Source organism: Vespula vulgaris, chromosome 5 (assembly GCF_905475345.1).
Source record: "Vespula vulgaris chromosome 5, iyVesVulg1.1, whole genome shotgun sequence".
Classification (NCBI taxonomy): domain Eukaryota; kingdom Metazoa; phylum Arthropoda; class Insecta; order Hymenoptera; family Vespidae; genus Vespula; species Vespula vulgaris.
This window is the reverse complement of record NC_066590.1, coordinates 5,946,684-5,969,311: the sequence shown is the minus strand read 5'-3', so window position 1 is coordinate 5,969,311 and position 22,628 is coordinate 5,946,684. Positions and strand designations below refer to the sequence as shown.

At 37.1% G+C, this 22,628-nt stretch overlaps 1 protein-coding gene across 4 annotated transcripts in view; it reads left to right on the top strand.

Moving 5' to 3' along the window:
* Positions 1-22,628, top strand: part of LOC127063912 (leishmanolysin-like peptidase) — a 238,491-nt gene that overhangs the window by 5,257 nt on the left and 210,606 nt on the right. The window contains exon 2 of one of the 4 annotated variants that reach the window (XM_050994221.1): positions 17,661-17,737. The exons of the other annotated variants lie outside the window; for them this stretch is intronic. Within the exon in view, the coding sequence (XP_050850178.1) occupies positions 17,702-17,737 (36 nt within the window). The 5' untranslated portion in view covers positions 17,661-17,701. The remainder of the gene's footprint in view (positions 1-17,660; positions 17,738-22,628) is intronic. 4 annotated transcript variants of the gene reach the window in all.

Genomic DNA, 22,628 nt, shown 5'->3' with positions numbered 1-22,628 from the left:
AAACTCGATCGATACTATTCACGGTCAAGTATTATATCGTTGAGTTACCAATACCACTATTTATATCCATGTATGTATGTAGGGTATACGACGACGTTCAATCACTGGAGTTTATTCACCACATCGGCTTCGTTGGCGATCGAGAGCGTCATATCTCATAACTTTCACCGTACAGTGCATGTAATTATGGAGATTGTACGGTTAATCGTTTACTTCCAATAACGATTTATTTTCTTTGCGTCTTTTTTTCCTCATGTCACAAATATATTCATTAAATTAATTGAACTTTTCCATTTTCAGAGATAATGATAATGATAATGATAAATATCATGATTCGAATTCAATAGCAAGTCATTCTCTAAAGTGGATTTCTTTTTGTTTTGTTTTTTTTTTTTTTTTTTTTTTTAATCAATATAATCATATGTTTTATTATCTCCGTAGTAATAAGTATAACATAACGTTTATATGTATATAATGGACAATGTAGACCTTGTATTTCGTCGATCGATAATCCTTAATTAGTGTGCGGCTATCGAGCTATGACTTTATGAATAACTACGTGCAGAAGAGTTAACTTGAATCGATCACGATTACGTTTTCACGAGAGGAACTGCATTTGTCGATAGCGTTGCAGCTGTTACGTGCACTTTCATTTCGGGCCCTCTATTCCCTTTCTCTCTCTCTCTTTCCCTCTCCTCTCATATCATCCTCTATTTTCCCTAGGATACAAAGCAATCGGTGAATGCGATTGAAGTTTTGAAATCTCTATATCACTTTCTTCTCTCTCTCTTTCACTCTTTCTCTTTTTCATTTTTTTTACCTTTATATTTTGTCGAAAATAAAATGTATGAAACTATACGTCTACATGTAGGAAAAGAGATATCGCATATTTTTTCATCCTCCTTTCGAAAAAGTTATACCATAGACTTCTATCACGCGCGATCTATCTTTTTACCGTATACTTATATCTCCTTTCCCCCTGTGGGCCGGGGGTAGAATACGCCCACAGTATCCCTTGCTTGTCGTAAAAGCCGACTAAAAAGGGTTGAGATTACTCTCACGAGTCTATTTCGTAAAATAGAATTTACATTTTGAAATATTTAATATAAAATAAAGGGAAGAGAGTCGAGAGAGCTAATACAGTATATATAAAAAAAAATATATATTCAACTAATTCGTCTGAGATGAATTTTTGTATTAAATAAAATTAAATTGCAAATTGTTCTCACTAATTGATTTCGTTTTTTCAGACTCGCATACGCATATGTACGCGTATATGCGCACATATGCTTTTGTCATTTCGACTTTATCGCAGACACCTTCGATACTTTTTTTTTATCACGATATGTGTATGTAGTGGTGGTCACGCGCCGACATAACAAAGTATCGATATGGTATGTCTATTTTTTCGTGACACGTCCAGAAAACCGGTCTTCTATAGCGCAGCGTTTCTCAATCTATGGGGTCGCTTTAAATTTTTAAATATGGAATGCGAAACGATTGCTTGCTATCTTACCTCGAAGCGAAAAAAGTGATTCATTCATAAGAGATTTCAAAGAAGCTCTCGTAAAAAACAGCCGTATTTTTAAAATAGAATAATATACAGTGTGACTCTGTTCTACCAGGTTCTTAAAAATTGTATATCATAAACATTTAGGACCCCTATATTATTATAAACAAAAAACAAATATTGGACAGCATGGCAAAATGATTGAGTAACGCTGCTCTAACGTTATCGTTTATAATTTATAATTTACATTAATAAAATTCTTTTTCTACGCTAGTAGAGGATTACTTATTTATTTATATTTGATTATATATCCATTTTCTCTGTAGTGTTTTTTAAGCGTAAAATAAAACGCTACCATCGATCAGTCATGCGATTGCAATTTTGTAGCCTGATGAAATGAGAAATACGATTCCCTGTAACAAGCTTCTTTTTTGTTTGTTTATTTTTTGATTCTACAAACTTAAATATATTTAATTAAAAGACTAGTTAGTAGTAATGGTAAAATATTGTTTGCGTTAAATTGCCAAAGGCATTTGTTCGGAGTCTTATTGTGTCGCGCACAGAAATTCCTTTTTACGATAATATGTTAACTCTCTCTCTCTCTCTCTCTCTCTTTCTCCCTTTCTGTTTTCTCTTTCATTTCTCCTTTTCTTTCTTTGAAAGTGTAAAATTTAGTCGGTGGTACGACGTTATATGGTCAATTTGAGAAAGATCAGGTGTGTGTCTCGGTATGGTCTACTCGTTCGAAGTACAAGCATTTCCCAGTTTTCAAACGACGGCTGTTAGTCGGCAGCAAACGTGTACGAAAGCGTTTCGTACAGGCTAGAACGATGGAAAAAAGAAGTAAAATGTGAGAGGACGAGCGAGGAAGGTAGGAAGGAAGAGATACGTTCGTTTTAAGGACGCTTTCAGCCTGAATTTGAATGCGAATAAAAGTTTACGGTCGACGTGGCGTGCTGCAGCCTCTCGCGAGCTTCTCGTCTCCTTTCTCCTTCTCTCTTTCTCTCTCTCCCTCCCTTTCTCTCCCTTTCTCTCTTTTTTCCCTACCTCTATTTATTTTTCTCTTCACGAGTCTTTTTTACGCCCTTCGTTCGTCCTCTACTCGTGTCTTCCTTCTTCTCCTCCTTCTCTCACTCCCTCTGCTTCTCTTTTTTTTTCTTTTTCATTTTCTTTTTTCCTTATACGTAAGTAAAATAAGCCCGTCCTTATCCGATGATCTCTCGCGCAACGTCACCGTCGTCTCTAGCCATAATTCATATTTTAACTCGGTCGAGTTATTCCGAAAGAGTAGAACGCACGGCCTTCAAGGAGGAAGGTGAAGGAGGTAACCGATGAATTATGCGCGTTTCTTGTTGGCTCCAGGCCAAGTTTTACTCCTTGGACCCGATTCTTTTGTGTTAATCTTAATCTTTTTTCTTTTTTCTCTCTCTTTTCCTATCTTCCTACGATACTTCGAACGTTCCAAAAGGGAAGAGTAATTTTGCGTTTAATTAACTTTAGGTACTCTTCTTCTTGTTTCCTACGAGAATCTTAAGCGCGAGAGCTCTCGAGTCGAGTCTCGAAATCGACTAATTTCGTTTAGATATTTAAGTACATAGATCTTTGCGAGATACATGAATTTTCGCTTACCCACTTTGCATGTATTCGGTTGTCACTCGAACACTTCCATTGCGAATATACCTCCACATACTCGATTAAACGGGGTTGGTGGATATACAATTACCTTCTTTGACTCGAATAGGTATACGAAATCTTAGAATCTCGAAAACTTTCGAAAGTTACTTGAAACTCGTCGAATTGCTCGATTCTTAAGACGTTATACGAAATCTTGTAAGTTTCCTGTTGAGATAGACGATTTTCTCGAGAACTTTCGGATGCGGGTATACATATTCTACATAAAAGACTATTAAGTGCATCGTTCCAAGGGAGAATCCTTACAAATCGTGGATAAAATCATGATGATCTTTCGTAATTTCGTATATATACATGTGTATACATATAAATATACATAAGAAACGTTGTACAATAGTTAACATTTAGTGATTAATTAAAAGTTTTAGAAATATCGACCGTCTAGGATTTTCCATTGAAACGTAGTATACTTACATACATACATGTATGCGTTATCCAGGTTCATCCGATTCAGTTTGTTATATCCAAAAGCATACGTTGGTGGTATCGGCTTTACCGATCGCAAATCGTATCAAGTATAATCCGCTTTTACGTAACGCGGTTCAATTAGCGTCGAGAGAGAAAATATGTGGGTGTACATATGTACACGATAGCCGATCGTTTATCTTTTTTTTTTCCTTTCCTAAATTTTTTTCCATTTTTCTCGTTTCTTTTTTATCTTTCAACTAATATTTTATAAATATAACGTACGTGTTAGACCGTTCGTTTGTATCCTTACTTAGTGCTCTCTTCTGTGAAGAAAAAAGGCAATTTATTCGCGGTTGTGACTCGCCCATGTAAGTCCCGTGGTTATTAAGAAACCCGATTCCCATCGGAGTTTATGAGGCTTCGTGAGACGACGAGGACGACGAAGACGAGGAACGGGAATGAGATACACGCCGTCGGTTGTGAGCTTACTGACGGAATATCTTAAAAGCCTGACTGACACGCGAATAGATATCGTTCTCAACGACTATTACTGCTCGACGTTCGATTTTACCAAATTGAAAATTATGTGATCGACGTAAATCGAATTAAACTAAATTTATTATTTCGATGCATTAATACTCATACATACATATGTAGGTATTATATACACACATACAAACATATATATATATATATATTTATATATAGATATACTATTTTATTTTCGTGTAATTTTATTTCAGAGGAAAATTGTTAGTTACCTTATGAATATACCGTGATATTGTTTTGATCGGTTGCGCGTAAAAATAATTTATTTCTACACGATAGATTTAATTCGGATTTATCTACTATTAGTTAAATATTTCATTTTGTTTTCACATCGGTGAAATAATTATTAGATTAACAAATCGTTTTCTCGATAATAAACTCAGTTAGAGATAAGATCTTTATTCGATTATTTCGATCGATCAAGATGGAAAGTGAAATCGAATTTTTATTTTGTAATGTTATTAATATCGTATTTTTCTTTCGAATTACAAAGGCCTTCGTATATATTATATCTTCGCTTTCTTTTTATTTTTTATTTCTTTTTTTTTACGAACAGGAGGCTGTTTATTATAAATGCAAAGTCGTATGCGTGTTAACGAGTATGCGTCGAAAGAGAGGAATCGTAACTAGAAGGTCGTTTCTCACATTCACAGATGTTGTCGAGATATGAAAAGGAAAACATAATAATATGACGAGAAAAAGGGAGGGAGGGGAGAGAGAGAGAGAGAGAGCGAGTGAATGAGCGAGTGAGTGAGAGTGAGATCAAAGCTTGGAAGCTAATGAGCTAGTTGCATGAGTTTGTACGATATGATAATACTCGAGAAAATTCAAAAGCAAAAGATAGAACCTTGTCTAATGCTCTTCCGTATTCGTGTTATGTAATAATAGTCGAATTTTGTATTTAGTTCTATGAGCGCGTTTCGTCGAAAGCCCAAATTAAATTGCGATACAATATCGCATTTCATCGGACAATGATCGACCGATAAAATTATCGATATTGTAACGATCGTTTCCAGGGACATACGCATGGTAACACCCACGATGACGAGTTCTCTTCTCGTTGTTCTAATTATTTGGCTTCATCGAAATGTACTCCCTCCTGTTTGCGGTTACAGTATTACGTTTATTCGGTAGTGTTGGTGATACATACAGTTATACCATTGATGGTTCGTCTATGTATTCTCTCTCTTTCTCTCTCTCTCTCTTTTCCTCTGATATATTCTACCATCTATAAATTGTATGAGGTGAACTTTCCTATATACTGTGTCCCTTCATACACGAAGACCCTTTTGGCATGGATCCATACAAGGGTGAGGGACAACTCGATATGTTGGAAGTCGATGTACATGCTGTGGTAGATATGGATGTGTGTGTGTGTGCATACACATACACACACGTATATTTATTTATATGTACGCGTAGACAAGAGTATGCCTTTACAAATGTATGTATTCTTGAGCTTCTCGACGAGCTGTGCGTTTCAGAGGCTTCGGATTGATATGTGGACAGCTCGCACCTCTTCTTTTCATTTTTGTTATTTTTTATTTTATTTTATTTTATTTTTTTATTTTTTTTATTCTTTTTTAGTTGGGAGAATGCTGGAACTCGTGGTTGACACGACAGACAGTGAGAGCTTATTTGATTTCTCCGTGTTACCCTTCGGCAATTGTACGCTCGGTTTCGAACTTTTTCGCGGCTGTAAAAATATTCCATGCTCTTGACTGCGACATTGGACCCTTTTTTTTCGCCCTTTTTATGATCAATAATTAAATTCTCTGTACTTTCATTTGCATACATATTATCCATTTCTCTTCGTTTTTATTTTCTTTTTATAATTCGTATTACTCGGATGAAAAATTCGTTGGCGAATGTAAAATAAGAATCGATTAATTGATGCGAAAATGGAAAAAATTCATCGTATATTTCGATTGATATAACGACATAAAAATAGATAATTTCCAATCGATAGGAGGGTACATTAAATTTATCGAATATTAGATGGTTCGATGATTAAAGTTAATAGCATTCGCTCGCATTACGCGTTCCTTTTTGCTTTTCATTTTACGCATTTTTTAAGAGAATAATTTTTGTTATCTCGTGTATTGATAAAAATCACGCTATTATTTTTCAAGGATAAAATGTGGTAACGAATAAAATATAGTACATATTATTGCAGAAAAGTGCGTTATCGCGATGGAAAATTGGTTGAAAATTTTCGCGATCTCGTTATACGGATTACATACTTAATGATACGTGTAAGCATATTATATTTTAAACGTGCCGCTGCATCGCATCGGAATACATGTATGCTCTCTATACATTAACATGCTTTACAAACTTATTTGAAGCCCGTTTGGCGATTTTATGAATAACATTAACGAAATTTTCATTGTCCGGTTGATTAATCTGCGTTTGGCAAATCGTAACTGAGTTTACATTTAAATAATTTAATTTTTATTTTATTTTATTTCATATATAATACACACACACACACACACACACACACACACACATTATATACAATCAAAATTCATCGAAACCTTCATAAAATCGAAACTTTAACGAAGATCGACTTATACATCTATATCTCGCATGACGTTGGGATAACCTTAACCTCGTGGAAAATTGTAGGTCGTGAAAATAGTTCGAAGTTTTGGCTTCTCAACCTTCTTTCCTTCTCTTCCTCGTCGTCTTCGCGAGTGCAGAGGGATTACGTATCGTCTCTGTGGGGGCTTGGAAAACTTTTGCGTTCCTGTAACGCATTCACCGAATGAAAATGAATGGCCGACGCGGAACGTCCCTTCTTTCTCTCTCTCTTTCTCTCCTTCTCCCTTTATTTTTCTCTCTTTCTCTCTCTCTCTCTCTCTCTCTCTCTCTCTCTCTCTCTCTCTCAATATCCATAGTCCCACCCTTTGCTTGCTTTTACTCTAGCTACCTTTCCCTTCATCTCCACCATCGTTTTTTTCCATTGCTTTTTGCCTGTTCAACTTTGCACCTCTGGGGACCGCACGAATTGCATGGGCATGCATATTCGGAACTTTATTCCGCTTCTACGCTGCCACCGTCGAGACACCATCACTACCACTACCACCATCATCTCATACCACTACTATCAACAATACCACCACTATCACTATTACACCACTTTCAACTCTTCTTCTCTACGATAATGAACGATCCATCTGGGATAAGAGACCGATCACAAAAAATTACCGCACTAGTTTTCCTATCGCGGATATATCGGGATACGCCTATTCGCAGTTCCTTCGGTAACAAATGGAAAAGTTTCGAACGGGAGAATTATCGAAATTTTTTTTATCTCTCTCTTTTTCTTTCTCTCTCTCTTTCTCTCTTTTTTCTCTCTTTGTCATTTTCTGTTTGAAAAAAAGTTCTGTTTTTTGTGGAATCGTCTTACAAACTGCTAAGATATATTATCGGTTTTTCTTTCGAGTTCGAAGAAAGATTACATCTTGCATCTCTCGGATTAATTCGCAACTCTTTGATACGCGTAACGCTTGCGTGAGGAAGTTACATTCACGGAACAGTAAGTTACGCGTCGGTGAAAAAGAGGCAACATGCAAGATGGATATAAGCAAATGTGTCAATGGTCGTGGATGAAAGTTATATGAAAGTGAAAGGCGTTCGTGAACTAATTAGTATGTGCTATAGAGAAAAGATAGAGAGAGAGAGAGAGAGGAAGATAGAAGAACGACAAGATACTAAAAGTATCATCGGTAAAACACAGTATGACGATTAAATCGTGCGAGCAAGAGAAGCCTTAAAAATTTTCTGAAATTATTTTATTCTTTTTATTCATTAAATTTCTTTTCACACAAATTCGATAAAATCCTGGTCTATCCATGTGTAATCATTTTACTCGGATTCTTCTGAAAGCACTTAAATATCTTGGTGAAACTTTGAAGAATTCTTCCGATTCAAGCTAAAACTCTCTGTCTTTTAAGTTTTAGCAAGTTTTGGTGGGATTTGGTGGGGCATTTTGTGTAACTAAGAATCTTTTTACTCTCGGATCGGGAAAGTTTTGAAACACTTAAACAAATATTTCGGTGGTTTTGAAAAACTACTATTGATGCTCGCGGATGGAGGGTCGTTTTATCGATTCATTTCTATTTCTTTCTTTCTCCATATGTGAATTGATCTCTCTCGATTTCGCTATTATTCACTAGACATTTATTTATTACTTTTTTTTTTTGAAGTTTAATGGTTGAACCATTAAACCTAGAAAATGGTACAACCACAGTCATAAATTCTAGTATATAGCAGTGGAATTAAATTCATAAAAGTAAAGATTGAAATATCTTGATCGAAGCACGTAAGTCGCGAGAAAGACGAGAAATAATTCCGACGAAATGTTAGAATTTATTCGGAATAACGAAAAGAATGCGACTCTTTTTCATGATAAAACGGCGCAATTAAGTTGGCACTTGATATATTCAGAGATGAAATTTTCCACTTTAATGGACCACCTTGCGCCTGGAAATTGCAAGAGAGAAAGAGAGAGAGATCTTAAACGTACGGTCGTATACTTCGCGTATTAAATATTATCTCTTTGTTCTTTTTTTTTTCTTAACGTCTACTATTTGTAGAATCTCCGAGTTATTCTCTTACCATTAAAAGGAATTAATTGTGATAGGTTGGGAACTACTAAAATAAATTTTATTTTAGCTATCGCTCAACGATCGTTTACGTTGAGATCTGCATCTGAAAGCTAAAGAATCACCATTCGTTCTTCCCCTCTCCATTTTCAAGGGAGAAGGACAAATCTAATCTTTGTCAATGTCTCCGGATCTTTATTTAGAACCGAGTGTAGAAGACAGTCTCAATAGAATCAATGTCCTTCCAACGTTTGTCATAGTTTTCACGGAAAACATTTCGGATTAATAACGTGCGTTTGTTTGAATAGACAATGCTAGTCACAGTCTAACGTAAGATAAGACGAATATAGGGAAGGTTTCGATTCTACGATCGTTAAAGGTAAAAAGGATTTTTGTTGGATTAAGGAAGGGAACGGAAAATAGAGCGGAATTTTTTTGAAGTAAAAAATACGGCTCGCGAACGAACGTGAGTGATTTAATGCGTCGTCCGACGAAGTGTACGAACGACAAGCAAACGCCATTATTATTAACGACAGACTCATCTATCACGAAGAGCACTCGTATCTAGGATTATTCGTCTTGTCGATGTACATATACGTATCTCTAGTATACATATACGTATATACATAAAAATGTCGCAGAAAGACGGGAGCGGTATATAGTAGTTAACACTTCGCGATAACAATATGAACGATTCTTCGCGCAAATCGATGTCCATTCTGGATCACCATAGCGTTTCACTCGTATACGTCAAAAGTGATTCTTAGGAGAAACTTTAATCCGGTTTCTCGACGATAAACGGCACACACGATCGTCAAGGTGAGAGAATAATCCTTATTCAGAAAGTTTCTTCGTCCTTCTTTCTTTCTCGTAATTTCATCTTTAATAATAAGAAAAAAAAAAGAAGTTGATCGAGAAAGCGACAATTTGATAAAAGAAATTAAAGACATTTGACGATCGTTTCTTTTTTGACTTTGCAATTTTGTGAAATTCGTCAACACGAATAAACTCGGTTTTCGATTTTGCATTTAAATCGTTCGAATATCGCGTTTTTCAACGAACATTACCAGAACCGGAAACTTCACGGTGTTTTCACTAAAAATTGTGAATTTATTTGCACGATGCTATCAGAGTCGATGCAGTTTTAGCGATTCCGACTGACCGATCGAAAAGTCAGATAGGGGAGTCAATTAAATGCAGCTTATCGTAATATCAATATGAAGAGTTTTACGATATCACAGAAAATTTTGCATAAACGTTTGGAGGAAAAAAAATGAAAAAGTATGTCACCGTGATAGAAGAGTATAGGAGGTAGTATAGGAGGTAAAAATGGAGGAGGAGAGATGTATGGCTCATTTGGTGCAGGAGATTTTGGTAGCATCAATATTTATGAACAAATGGCTCGGCAGTTAACGGTAAAGGGAATATTTGGACGGTAGAACGGATTTTCTCGGATTAACGCAGGACGAAAATAATGGTGATCCTTGCGTCCCAATGCGGCTTTCCATTAATTCGACCTATAACGTACGTTCGATCGTACGGATCGAAGCTTTTACTGTTATCAAAAGCTCGATCCAGGCGTCTCTCTGCAGGAGGAATAGGAATACATACTAGAAGTAAAGAGAAAGAGAGAAAGAGAGAGAGAAATCGTAGAAGAGGAAGGTGGACGCGTTTCTATCGAGCTGCCGTTGCTTTCAGCAAATATTTGCGCGTAATCGTCGGTAGCGCCGCGTCAGGAGAAGGCTAAATTAAACTATTAATCGTCCAACCGGCCGACGTGGCGGAAATGTTGGCCAAAAGCGAATACCTAGATCCAGGAAACGCTTTTCTAGAGGAAATCTAATTTTTCCTTTACATCATGATTTACCTTTCGGAATAGTCTACGCGTGCGTGTTCTCGTTCTCGATTCAATCGAGTACAAAGTCGCTTTGCTTTCGAACTTACTGATTGTACAAAGGATATTTATGTTGTTAATAATTACAAAGCATTTCGGATGAAATTTTGATAATGAAACATTCGCAATTTCATTCAGAAAATGGAACACTGATGAGAATGATTAAAGTAGTTTCGTTGCAAGTAAACTGTTGTAGGAAAGTATGACGAGTACAAATTTTTAATCTGCTAATTCTGCACCGAAAAAGCATTTCTATTATTGATTATATTTATATTTTCGTCAGTAACAAATATAGTAAAAATGGCATTAACGTTTATGTATCGATTATATTAAGAAAAAAAAGCAACGACGAGTCAGAAATAGATATACTAAATAATAAAATCACATTAATCTCCTTATCGTTTATTGACTTTCGATTCCATTAATAAACATTCTTTCTTTCTGTTATCCATCGTAATTTTCGAGATATGCATCTCTCAAAAATGCAAAGATTCTTTGTCCACGGTAAAAGATGAGCAAAAACGGATGTCGGTAGTGACTATGATGTTTCTCGTACTAGTAATCATATCAGTGAACACGTAATATCATGCTCGTTTAATTCCTGACTTGGTTTACTGCTTACGCAACTCGCGTTCTCGTGCGTAACGTTGAACTTTGTGTATTCAACCGCGAACAGGTTTCCTTGGCACCGATCTTTATTTTTCTCTTTCGCATGAATCCCGTGGAATACTAATGAGCGAGATGCGAAAAGGTGAATAAACTTATCCTGTCGATTACTACGAGTTTATTGTCTTCACGCTCGAGGTCGTACCTATTAACTTTGACGATTAGCGTTCGCACGTGATTGGTAAATTGATCGATTATGTCAACGATATAATTAAGATGTTTAATTACCGTTCTTTCGTTGAATTTTATAATCGATTTAAGAATTGAAAAATTAGAATACGTACGGGATGTTTCATTGATTTTTAAAATAAATACCTTTTTTATCATTTAGGAGAGGAAGTTTTATATTTCCGATAATTGAATATATTTTTATGTGCGGAGGAAAGAGAGTTAGAATAAAAATAAAAATAAAAACAACCGAAGCATTTTTTCATACCATTCGTATTTCCTACATAAATATTATTTTTTAGAAATTTATGTTCAGACTTTGATTGATATAATGATACAAACTAATGTCGTAATGAATAAACCTCCCATTTCAATGTACCCGTCAGTACGACAGGTTTCAGAAAAAATATATATATATTTACAATCAATATCCATAAATTTAATATTAATCGTTAGAGTCAATGAAAATGTACCCTCTTCACGTCATGATCGGAGCACCGAAGCATGATAACTCTTTTATCGATCAGTGAAACAGCCCGCATACGTTGTCCTTCGTTAAAACAAAAGGATTCGTGTTTGACAAAATTCCATATCAATCGCGAATCGAACGTTCACAGGAGGCGAATCTTTCTCGATTGGAGAACAAAGAAGGGTTGCAGAGGGTGATCGAGGGGGTGGTTCGCGGCGTGGGAGTTAAATAAAAAGTAGAATGTGGGATAGTAGTGGCAGGAGTAATCTAACAGCTGGCACAGAACGATACCGACACGTTTTGCTTTCGTGCTCGAAGAAATTGCACGATGAAATTGGCGATAAGCGCGTTTCCTTTACGATACTTCGATTCGTCGACGGTATTCGTCCCTCGCGATCCCTTCGTTTCTTTGCTGAGAAAGAAAGAGAAGAGTAAGAAAAAGCTAAAGAAGATAAAAGAGAGAGAGAGAGAAAGAAAAAAAGAAAGGCAAAGAGATGGTAGGAACACGGCGCGCCGCTTGATTTTACAACTCGGGAAGTTACCTGAGAAACTTTCCGGCCAAGAGTTTCGAGTTTACCGCTTCTTGTGCAAATAGTATTTCGTACGCTAACTTTATTCTTGCGCGAGGTGCGCGTGAGCGTCGTTGCAACTTTTGCCTCGCATTTTCTTACGGTTTATTCTCTATTCTCCCTTTCTTTCCCTCTCGTTCTCTCTCTCTCTGCTGCCTTTGACATAGTACGTTTCCGTGCAGGGCGACATCGTTGCCGTTGTTGAAACTGTCGTGTCTCTTTCTATCTCGAGTCGTTGTTGTTATCCATCTGATGTATCTATCATGTGCCGCTGTCATGAAAAACAGAACTTTATTTTCGATGAGGCCGAATGAAAATTACGCGAAAAGTTTAGAAAAGTTGGCCTCGTCTTATGATGATCTATACCTGCCAAGTTACTTTTTCTTTTTCTTTTTTTCTTCTTCTTCTTTCCTTTTCTCTCCTTTTATTCTTTTTCTTTTTTTCTTTTCTCGTTTCTGTTCTTTCCTTTCAAAGTGAATTTTACCGCAGGTGTTTTTTTTATCGAGTCTTATGTTCTTCATATTGTATTGTCGGATCGTTTTTAATGACGATGACGAAGGCGCATTACGCAAGCGAAAGCCTTCATTCAAATCAACGATACGTTCCCTTTTGCTTATTTTCTTTCTCTCCTGTGGTCTTCTCTTCGTTAAGTACTCTCGGATGAGTGGTTGAAGAAGCTTCATAGGTACTCTTTTATCGTACGCAAAACAATCGAAGAGAAAGAGGGACGAGAGAATGAGAAAATGAGAGAGAGAAAGATGGAGAATGCACGAAATCTCGAGTAGATTTTAATTAACGTTTTGTATGCACACCCTTGATAACAATCGTGTCTCTTATTTACTTTCGCATATTTCTCTACGTATTATCGTCCCTTACGAAATAGTTTTAAACCCCATGCGACAATCGTATTATTTCCGACACGAAAGAGCCGGTGACGAGCGTCATTTGCGTGCTCGTACACACATTGTTGCAAAGCCCCATAGCTTTTTGCACGATTGCACGATACTTAGTTAGAATTCTTAAATACAACGTAAGACTCGCGTGACACGAAGAGAAAAAAGCCAACGTTCATTGTAGTTCGAAGTAATGCTCGAAAATTGACGTTTGTTGCATTTGCAAGGGCATCATTACCGGTACAATTTGTATCGAAAGAGTTTCTTTTCCTTTTTTCAAAAGGTCCAAGAAAAAGTAAAGCCGGCACATTCGATCTTATTCTTCTAGTTTGACATTATGTCTCGTTTCCTCCATTTTGTCTCGTATAAAAGAGACTAATAGGGTAGAGAAATAAAAAGAAATGTAAGCATTAGATTTCTCAATGATTGTAACAATGTCGACTTTCACTCGACCAAGCGTTAGCAAACAGCATATACTTTCGCTAAAGTAGTAATTAATAAAGACCATTGTGGTTGAAGATTTGGATATTACGAGACCACCAAACGGATTTTTTACTAGATCAATAAAAAAAGGAGAAGAAAAAAAAAAACGGTAAGAGCGAAAGAAAATTCTGAACATTACGTAGGCATTCGTGAGGCGTCGTGAACGATACGACAAAAACGCGTCTGGTATCACGGAGACAAAATCGATATGTCTCCGAATCCTGAAACAGCCCTAAAGGCTTGTGCTACCCTTCGTTGGCTACACCATCACCACACCATTACCACTAGTCCCCTCCACCTCTGTGTCTCTTTCCTAATCCAACGTCGATAACGACGTAGACTCAATTTTAACATATCGATCGGTCGGATAGCGTACGGTTATCTTCCAACGAAAGCGGTTTCCGCGCAGCTGTAGAAATTCTCTTTGGAAGTTGCGATCTATCAATGTTCGAGAACAGAGAGTAGGCGGCCATTGCCTGCGTGTAATCCGTGTATGTAGGTGTACATGGTACCCCCTACGTATTTAGGTACACGTCCTATAGATCGGTACGTTTCCAAGGACCAGAACGAGGAAGTAGACACAAGTCTCTGGTCTAACGAAGACTCACAGCTGTGCTAATTGGTACCCTAAACCCTGATGTAGGCTAATGAGGTGTCTCTGTTGGTGCGTGCTCATCTCTATCAACAGAATGTTGCTTCTCTCTCTCTCTCTCTCTCTCTCTCTCTCTCTCTCTCTCTCTCTCTCTCTCTCTCTCTCTCTCTCTCTCTCTCTTAGTTTCTCTTTCTCTTTTTCTTTTCCTTTTAGTATTTTTTTTCTTGATCTATCTTCGTCTATCTTGTCGCATTTGTCGGAATCAATAGAGATGGTTTTTTTTTATTCCTCTCTTCTTTCTCTTCTATGCGAACATGTGTTAGAGTACTTAAGCGAAAAGGATAGAAAATGTAGAGAAAGAGAGAAGAAAGAGCAATGCGTTACCAACCACGAATTTCTGATTCAGAATTCGGATCGATCGATCACTCGTTCGTCTAATCAGATCCTGTTTGTAGCCGGCTCACGATCAAACCCTCCGGGCTGGAAAATCAAAGGGCTGGAGAGAGAGAGAGAGAGAAGGAGAAAGGGAGAGAAAGAGAGAGAGACCTACGAATCATGCCATGCTCGCAGTATGAAACGCGCTTCTTTATGTATACTACCTTGGGAAGATATACAGAGACACATTTTTGTCGATTTTTCACGTCTACCACCCTTTATCTCTTTTACTTTTCTCCCTCGATCGTTTCTATTTTCTATCTCTTTTTGCTCATACTTTTCAATGATAAGTAGATGAAAAATCGATCTTATTTTTATCCTCTTACGGAGATATCGATTTCGATAATAAAGCGAGGGCGAAGTACGTGATTCATATGAAATACCGACTTTTTATTATCTCTAAGTGTTAGTACCTTCACGATTCGAATTTGTCTTTCCGATCGGAGTATTTCTATTCTATCTCTTTACAAAGGACCTTTCAAAAGTCACTTGGAATATGAAACGCGATCGATTGACAATTTTTCCAAGAGAGTTTTGTAAAAGAAAGTAACAAGGTTGTCAGAGCGTTACAGTATTTTTCTTACCGCAAATCCTGTCACGTTTAATCGACCATCGCGAACCACGTAACTGTCTTTTACGTAATTTTATTATGGAGTTCGATATCACGACATAACGTTTATCAACAGCTTGCCGAGAAACAAGCCGTGGACAGTTGAAAGTTATCCTAATGGAACATGATATAGTTGTTGAGAGAAACGATCTATCGGGACTCTTCTTCTTCGCTTCTAAACGCGATAAACGGGTTTCAAACTCGTGGGAGTATGTTTTCTCGCGCGTGCAAGTTAAGAAACGAGAGATAGAGAAAGAAAGAGAGAGAGAGAGAGAGAGAGAGAGAGAGACAGAGAGAAGAGAGAAAGATACAGGAAGAGAAGGGAAAAACGATAAAAAATTCTGGACGCGTTTGTGTACGTGCCTTACGCGTCCCACCCTCTTCGTTTCTCGACAATAGCGGAGAAAGCCTGATGCTCGTGCGTCATACGATTACCCTGTGTGGCCTAAAGTGATGCGTAAATCATGATAAAGTTAGCCGATATATACGTAAGTAGATCATCCATTTTGCAGATGCCAGATGGAAACAAAAAAAAAGAAAAGAAAAGAAAAGAAAGAAGAAGAAAATATAGCGATACCCCTCTTCAACATGCTACCCACTCACCCTCTTCGTAGTAAAAGGGTGTCGAGCATATTTTTGTAGGATAAATTCGTAAATCGAATTTTAGACGCGTATGCTCCCTACGACATCGATTTACATTCGCCTCTTCTACTGTAGTTTCTTCTTTCCTTAGTATCGATCGTAAAAATCGTTTCTATGTATATATATATCATACAGATATCAAATTCTTACGATAGTAAAGGAAGGTTTTCTATCATTTCGTCTCGGTAAATTTTTTTCGAGATTCATCGATGTTCTCGCAATTTCGATATTTGCGAAGGGAACGTTTCATTTTTTATCATAGCTTGATAGAATCTTATTAAAGATTCGACGGTTTTTAGAATTTACGCTTCTTTTATGGTTCTCTTAAAAAAGAGAGAGAGAGAAGGTGGGAGATATGTAATAGAGTCTTATCTATTCTCTGTCGTTAATTTCATTTCTTTCTCTATAGTACTCTTTACGAAAGAGAAGCAGAGTTGGTAGAAGAGAAATAGGACGATGTCGTCCGGTCCTTGATAGATCACATCTTACGCTATTATGCTTCCGCTTACCGAAAAGTTTTTTTTATAGTCCACACTATTATCGTAGGCAATCTGTAACTAGGAAGATCGTAAATTTTTGCTTTGCGTCTTGGTAGAGCGATTCATTCCTTTACTTCTTCTTTTTTCTTTTATGAAGTTTTATATATATATATATATATATATATATATATATATATAAGATAAAGAAAGAAAGGAAAAAGAAGAGTCGAGGAACGCGGATTCATTGTTGCCGATAATTTTTCCCGATACTTTTAAACGTTATTTCTTTCATGCTACTTTCTGGAATGTAGCCAATAGGAAATTAAGTGAGATTTATTTCCGTTCTCCACGGGGAATACATGCACATTTGCGCAGACATACACATATACGTAGTAGTAGTAATTAGTATAAAACTATTTTTAGTTTCTAATATCAAACATGCTACAAATGATAGAACACGATCCTCGAAGATTTTGATCTATAACGATTGCTTAATGCATATATTATTAACTACTGTATTTTTGTTGATAATTTAAAACTTCTCTGGGAAAGTTTATAAGTGAAACTGATGTCTTTCGTCATTTTCTTTTTAAAAACATAATTCGGAAAAAGCAATTTTGTTCGCGTCAAAAAGTTGGACGATCCGTCATAATTCGTTCTCATTTTGAATGTATGTATTCCTTCCTGTCTATAACAGACCCTTCGAGATCGAAATAAACTGACCGCTGATTTTGCTCTTTCGAGGGATCCGACTTCTTCGACATAAAAGAGATCTACGATTAGTAGGATATTAATATTTCACGATTTAAAAAAAATATTGGGTTTTAAAAAATTTTTTATCGCGAATACGTAGTTTATAGTTAAAAAGAAAAAACTCAATCGTTGTTTCATTATTGAAACGTTCATGATATATTTAATCGTAATAAGAGTACGATGAAGAACGTTCGAGTAAGTAGATTAAAAAGAAAAATTATTCTTTTTGTTTCAGGTACGACATAATTTTTGACTGCAATTCCGTATTCCAGCAAGATGTGGGACTTAGTCACGTGCTCGAGGATTTGCACGGTATAAAAAAAACCATAACGCTCTTTCGAGCGTTATTCCTTCAAGGTTTATCGTTCGTTGTTCGATCATAATAACGTTTATTTTTTTTATTATTTGTCTTTTTTTTCCCCCCATTTTTCTCTCCTTTTTAACGGCAAGTTCTCTTTGGATTTGTTTTCTGCGCAGAATCCAACGAATTAAAAGACGGCCATCATCGATTACCAATAATCGCGAACCAGTAAAACAGAAATACGACTATGTTTCTCACTGATATCGAGCGGTGATCGTTCGTCTTTACGAGCAGTTTTATCGTAATCGTTGCTCTTTAAACGTCTACGTATACTATTAGCTTCGAGAGATATCTTCTTGTCTCTATATGTATATGTACATAAATTATTCGAGAGCGTGTCGATTCCATCGTGTCGAGAATTACGATTCGATGACTGTGGAGAAGTAGTATGAAGAGGGTAGGAAGAGAGGGAATGGCACACGGTTAAAAGGTGCTCTCTCTTCCTCTTTCTCCCTCTTTATTCTTCTCTCTCTCTCTCTCTCTCTCTTTCATTCTCCGCATATCAATTTCTAGGAGAACCCACTGGCTCGCATAGGAAATGAGATCGAGAGAGAAGGAAAGGGGCGTCGGAGTCGAATCGTTTTCAAACGGCGTAGCTCGTTCGTCGGAGAATTACTATCTCTGCGGCATTCCAACGAAAATTTTATTTCGCACCGTTTCTCGATAGTTTTTCAAAAAAGCGAGAAAGAATGAAATAGAAAAGAAAGAGAAACAAGAGAAACTCATGCTCCTCGTCTAGCCATCCAAAGACTCGTTGAATTATCTATGGAAGAACGTAAGACGATTTCTCTATGGCCCTCTGTCTCTTTCTCTTTCTACCTCTCTCGCTTCTTCCTGATTTTATTGTTTCAGAAGATTGGTCGTAAAACGTGGTGGTACAGTCTCTCCTTTCGTGTTTCGAACTACAAAATCGACGGCACTTCTTTTACTATTTTTGTTTCTGGTATGGTGTAGGACTGTTCCTTTATTTTCTCAATTTCGTCTTTTTCTACCACGGAAATAAGTCGATTTAGTACATTTTCCTTTTTGTTGTTTATTTTTTTATTTTCTTTTACTTATCCCACGCGAAACTCCGAGTAGGTTTCGTTCTCGTTCTTACACGTGGATCAGTCATGCGCTGTCAGATCGTCGTTACGAGAACATAGAAAATTCGTACGAGTTTCCATCTTACGATCGTTCCATCAATACTCGAACATGTATTTTATTAGTTTAGACTTTTTCGTTTATTCCATGTCTTTGAAATAGTTAATAGGAAAATTGCCGAATCGTCCGGTTATTCACGTATGATTCCCGATCATCTGCGTGTTATATGAAATGGTAGATGTAACGAGTTAATAGAACTATCGAACGCGACAAACGTTGAAACTGTGGTTTATAGTGGTGAGCTGTCCAAACGATTACACGCGCATCTCGATCGGAAACTCGATGAGACAGAATCTAGCCGACCAATCGGTCAGCCAACCAGCTAGGCAGTTAGTCAGTCAGTCAGTGAGTCAGTCATTCAAATATTTCCTTTATTATGGTAGAACGTCACGCGATTTCGATGTACGATAAATTTGTCCCAGATTTCTCCGTGGAATTTCTACTTACGTAGCCGCGAACGAACCGATGCGATGAGATAGATATTTGTTAGCGGTGAGATAGAGTCGAAGAGCATACGTGGAATCGATAATCACCGTGTTCGCTCGATAAAATATCATTATCGTAAGCCAGACTGCTGCTGTCGTTGCTGTTGCTGCTGCCGTTGCTGCTGTTACTGTTGCTGCTGTTACTGTTGCTGCTCCTGGTGCTGCTTTCCAAGTGTTTATCGTGTTCTCGCAGGAGTGGTCTTCCGTTACCACTTCGCGTTTACATCCGGATAAAGCAATTAATACGAGAGCTCGGTTAATGGAGTGTGTCGGATTACCCTGATTATAACATAAATTTGGGGTTATCCTTAATGGTCCTTATAGGAGATAGATCGACGTTCCAATCGACGTTAGAAACGATGCATGCTTACCTACTTTTTTCATTATATCGTTTACTCGTTATTAGAGAATTCGATTTTCTCAATCGGAATTGCTCGATCGCTATTTATTCGCTTTATCGCTACTCTTTCGTACTAAGTTTGATTTCGGATTAGTACGTGTTTAGCAATAAAATGGAAAAGCAAACTGTTTATCGCGTATTCTCTTTAACACGAACGTATTATTATCGGTACGTAATATTAATCGGCTCGTAATAATAATGGACTCGTGAATAACGTCGGGTAATATTAAAAGTTTGAATTATATAATATCGAATCGAAACGATCTAAAAGATTTTTATTAACTTTATTATTAATATTATTACACTTAATGCTTACATTTTCCAATTTGTAACGTCGTCGAAATAATGTAAAAAAAAGAATACGACGCTCTTTTTCTTTTGCTTTTTTTTTATCCTTTTCGTTCGTTCAGAGATATCGTAGTTTCTCCTTTAAAACCGTGCTGAAAGATAGAAAGGTTGGATTATTTCGCGAACGTCGGAAAAGTAAGGCCGCTTACATTTTAAAACGGAATTCTCGTAGGAATTCCCCTATTCGTTCGCTACGTCGTCGTCTCTCTACGTCGTATGTTTTCTTCGCCGCCTTCGTTATATCCCTTTCAAGGTGGTTTATTCGTGTAAGCTCTCTCTCGAGGAAGGGGATTAAACATGGTAGGTATAACGATCCTCGATAGCTTTCGAGTTTCCCGTACCTCAGCGAAATCGAAAGTTCCGTCGAGACGATGATATATCGAACTTCTCTCTTCTTACTACTACGTTTGTTTTCGCCAACTATCCTAACGATGACGTTCGACGTCGTCGAAGTTCCTCAACGGAGGAGAGACTTCGTCCTCCTTTTCGAGTTTCCACCGAAGGGTAGATTGAGTTTTACCCCGGCACGTTCCCGATTCAATCGCTCGTCCCAATTTTCCTCGTATCGACGAGAGGAACTGACCACAGCGTTTTTCATCAGCTTTCTTTAAAAAAAAAGGAGAGAGAGAAAAGAAAAAAAAAGAAAGAAAAAAGAAATTCTTTTCCGAAAACGAGGAAAAGATAGAGACGGCGAATTTCATCGCAATATTCCCGAGAACCTCAAGCTATCACAAAATTGAACGGTTCGTTTTAACGAAGTGATAGTCGTCGCCTTTAGAGATTTTCTTGGAACAAAGGATTAAATGGCAAGCTGTTCCCGAAAGAATTGATCGATGATAGTAACAATATCGGCTTTTCAATAACGCGTATTGAACTTCTTTCAAATTGTCTTTATCTTTATCTTTTCTTCTTTGTTTTTCTTTGTTTTTCTTTTTGCCCTTTCTTGCTCAAGACTACCCGAGATTTCACATTAATTTCGTGTACCTTTCTTACGATTACTTCCATTTTTACGGTGATTTAATTTGTTAGAGGTTGAAATAACGAGAAAAAGTGCAACGTTAAAGTAGCTTAAATCGTTCGTGATTGGTACTACCTTCCGTTTTATTTAAACGTATAATATTTAGGGTCACCGGAGCGACTAATGCGACTCGTTAACGATTTTATACGAACTCTCTGTAATCTCTCCCTCGGACGAGAAAGAAAAAAAAAAGAAAAAGATAAAATGTCATTTAATAGCCATTCAGGTCGGTTATTGTCTCTTGGTGGAATTTCAGATTAAAAGACGCGTGTAATTTGATGTGACGTGAGAAAGAAAGAGTAGGAACATTAACGAGCTTTCATCGAACCATATAACTCTTTATTTCTATAATATTTTATATATATATATAATATAGACACACAGACACGTTCAAAAAGAGTAACTCTAGTCAACATGTCCTACGAGAATCAATATTTTTTATCGATCGAGAGAGGGTAGTCTTTAACGAAGCTTAACTCTCGTTCTACGCTTGGCTGAACATGGAACGTCGCACGTTTGTATATACGCATCGGGCGTCGTACGTGGAAGCGTGCACATTTGCACATCCAACACGTGTATTTGGGCGTGTCGAATAGACATACAACGCGCACGGCTTATAAAGCATTCGAATTTGTGTCAGAAGCAGCCATCGGAGTTAGTCGAACCAACGATGTTCACTGACGTCGAGCGAACGCCGTTTCGTTAGCTAGATCGTTGATTAAAATTGGCAATTCTCTTGGAGCATCGATCACCACTACTACGTCCATCGTAACATCCATCAAACTTTTATTTCATAGTTAGGTACGTTCGAGAATATATATTGGGAAAAGAGAAAATCGAAATCGAAGTTATTCGATCAAGTATTATTACATGGAAAAGGATGATTAACATTAGACTATGTTACGCGGAACATATAACTCGTCACGTAACTTCGTTTTATTCCTTCTAAGAAGAAAGTTCATTTAAATGCAAGAAGCCGTTTAAACGATTCCACGAAATTCATATCGGTCATTTAACCTAGGACAAGTACTTACATGGATACTATCTACATCGGTATACATCATTCGTTTCATAATCGAAGATTTCATTTTCTATTGATCAGGAAAAGAATAGGAATCCCATCGATCGTTTCTTCTAGATCGAATCGGTCATCGCATCGGCTATGTTACGTGTTTTAACCGTGTTTTAGAGTTCGACGTCCGTTAGGAAGAGCAAACATAATCGCATAAACTAACGTGACTCGCATCGGAACGAATCTCGCGCGTGAAAGCGTGCTTCTTTACTTGAGAAAGTTAACGAGCTGGTTACCTTTTATATACGTTCTTACCGTTGTTACCGTACGCGTAACCACTTGATGCGCGTTGTCGATTATAAAGAAAAATGAGAAAGAGAGAGTTCAAAATTGATCCAGAACTTTTTGCAGGTGTATGTCTAAACGCAATAAAGAT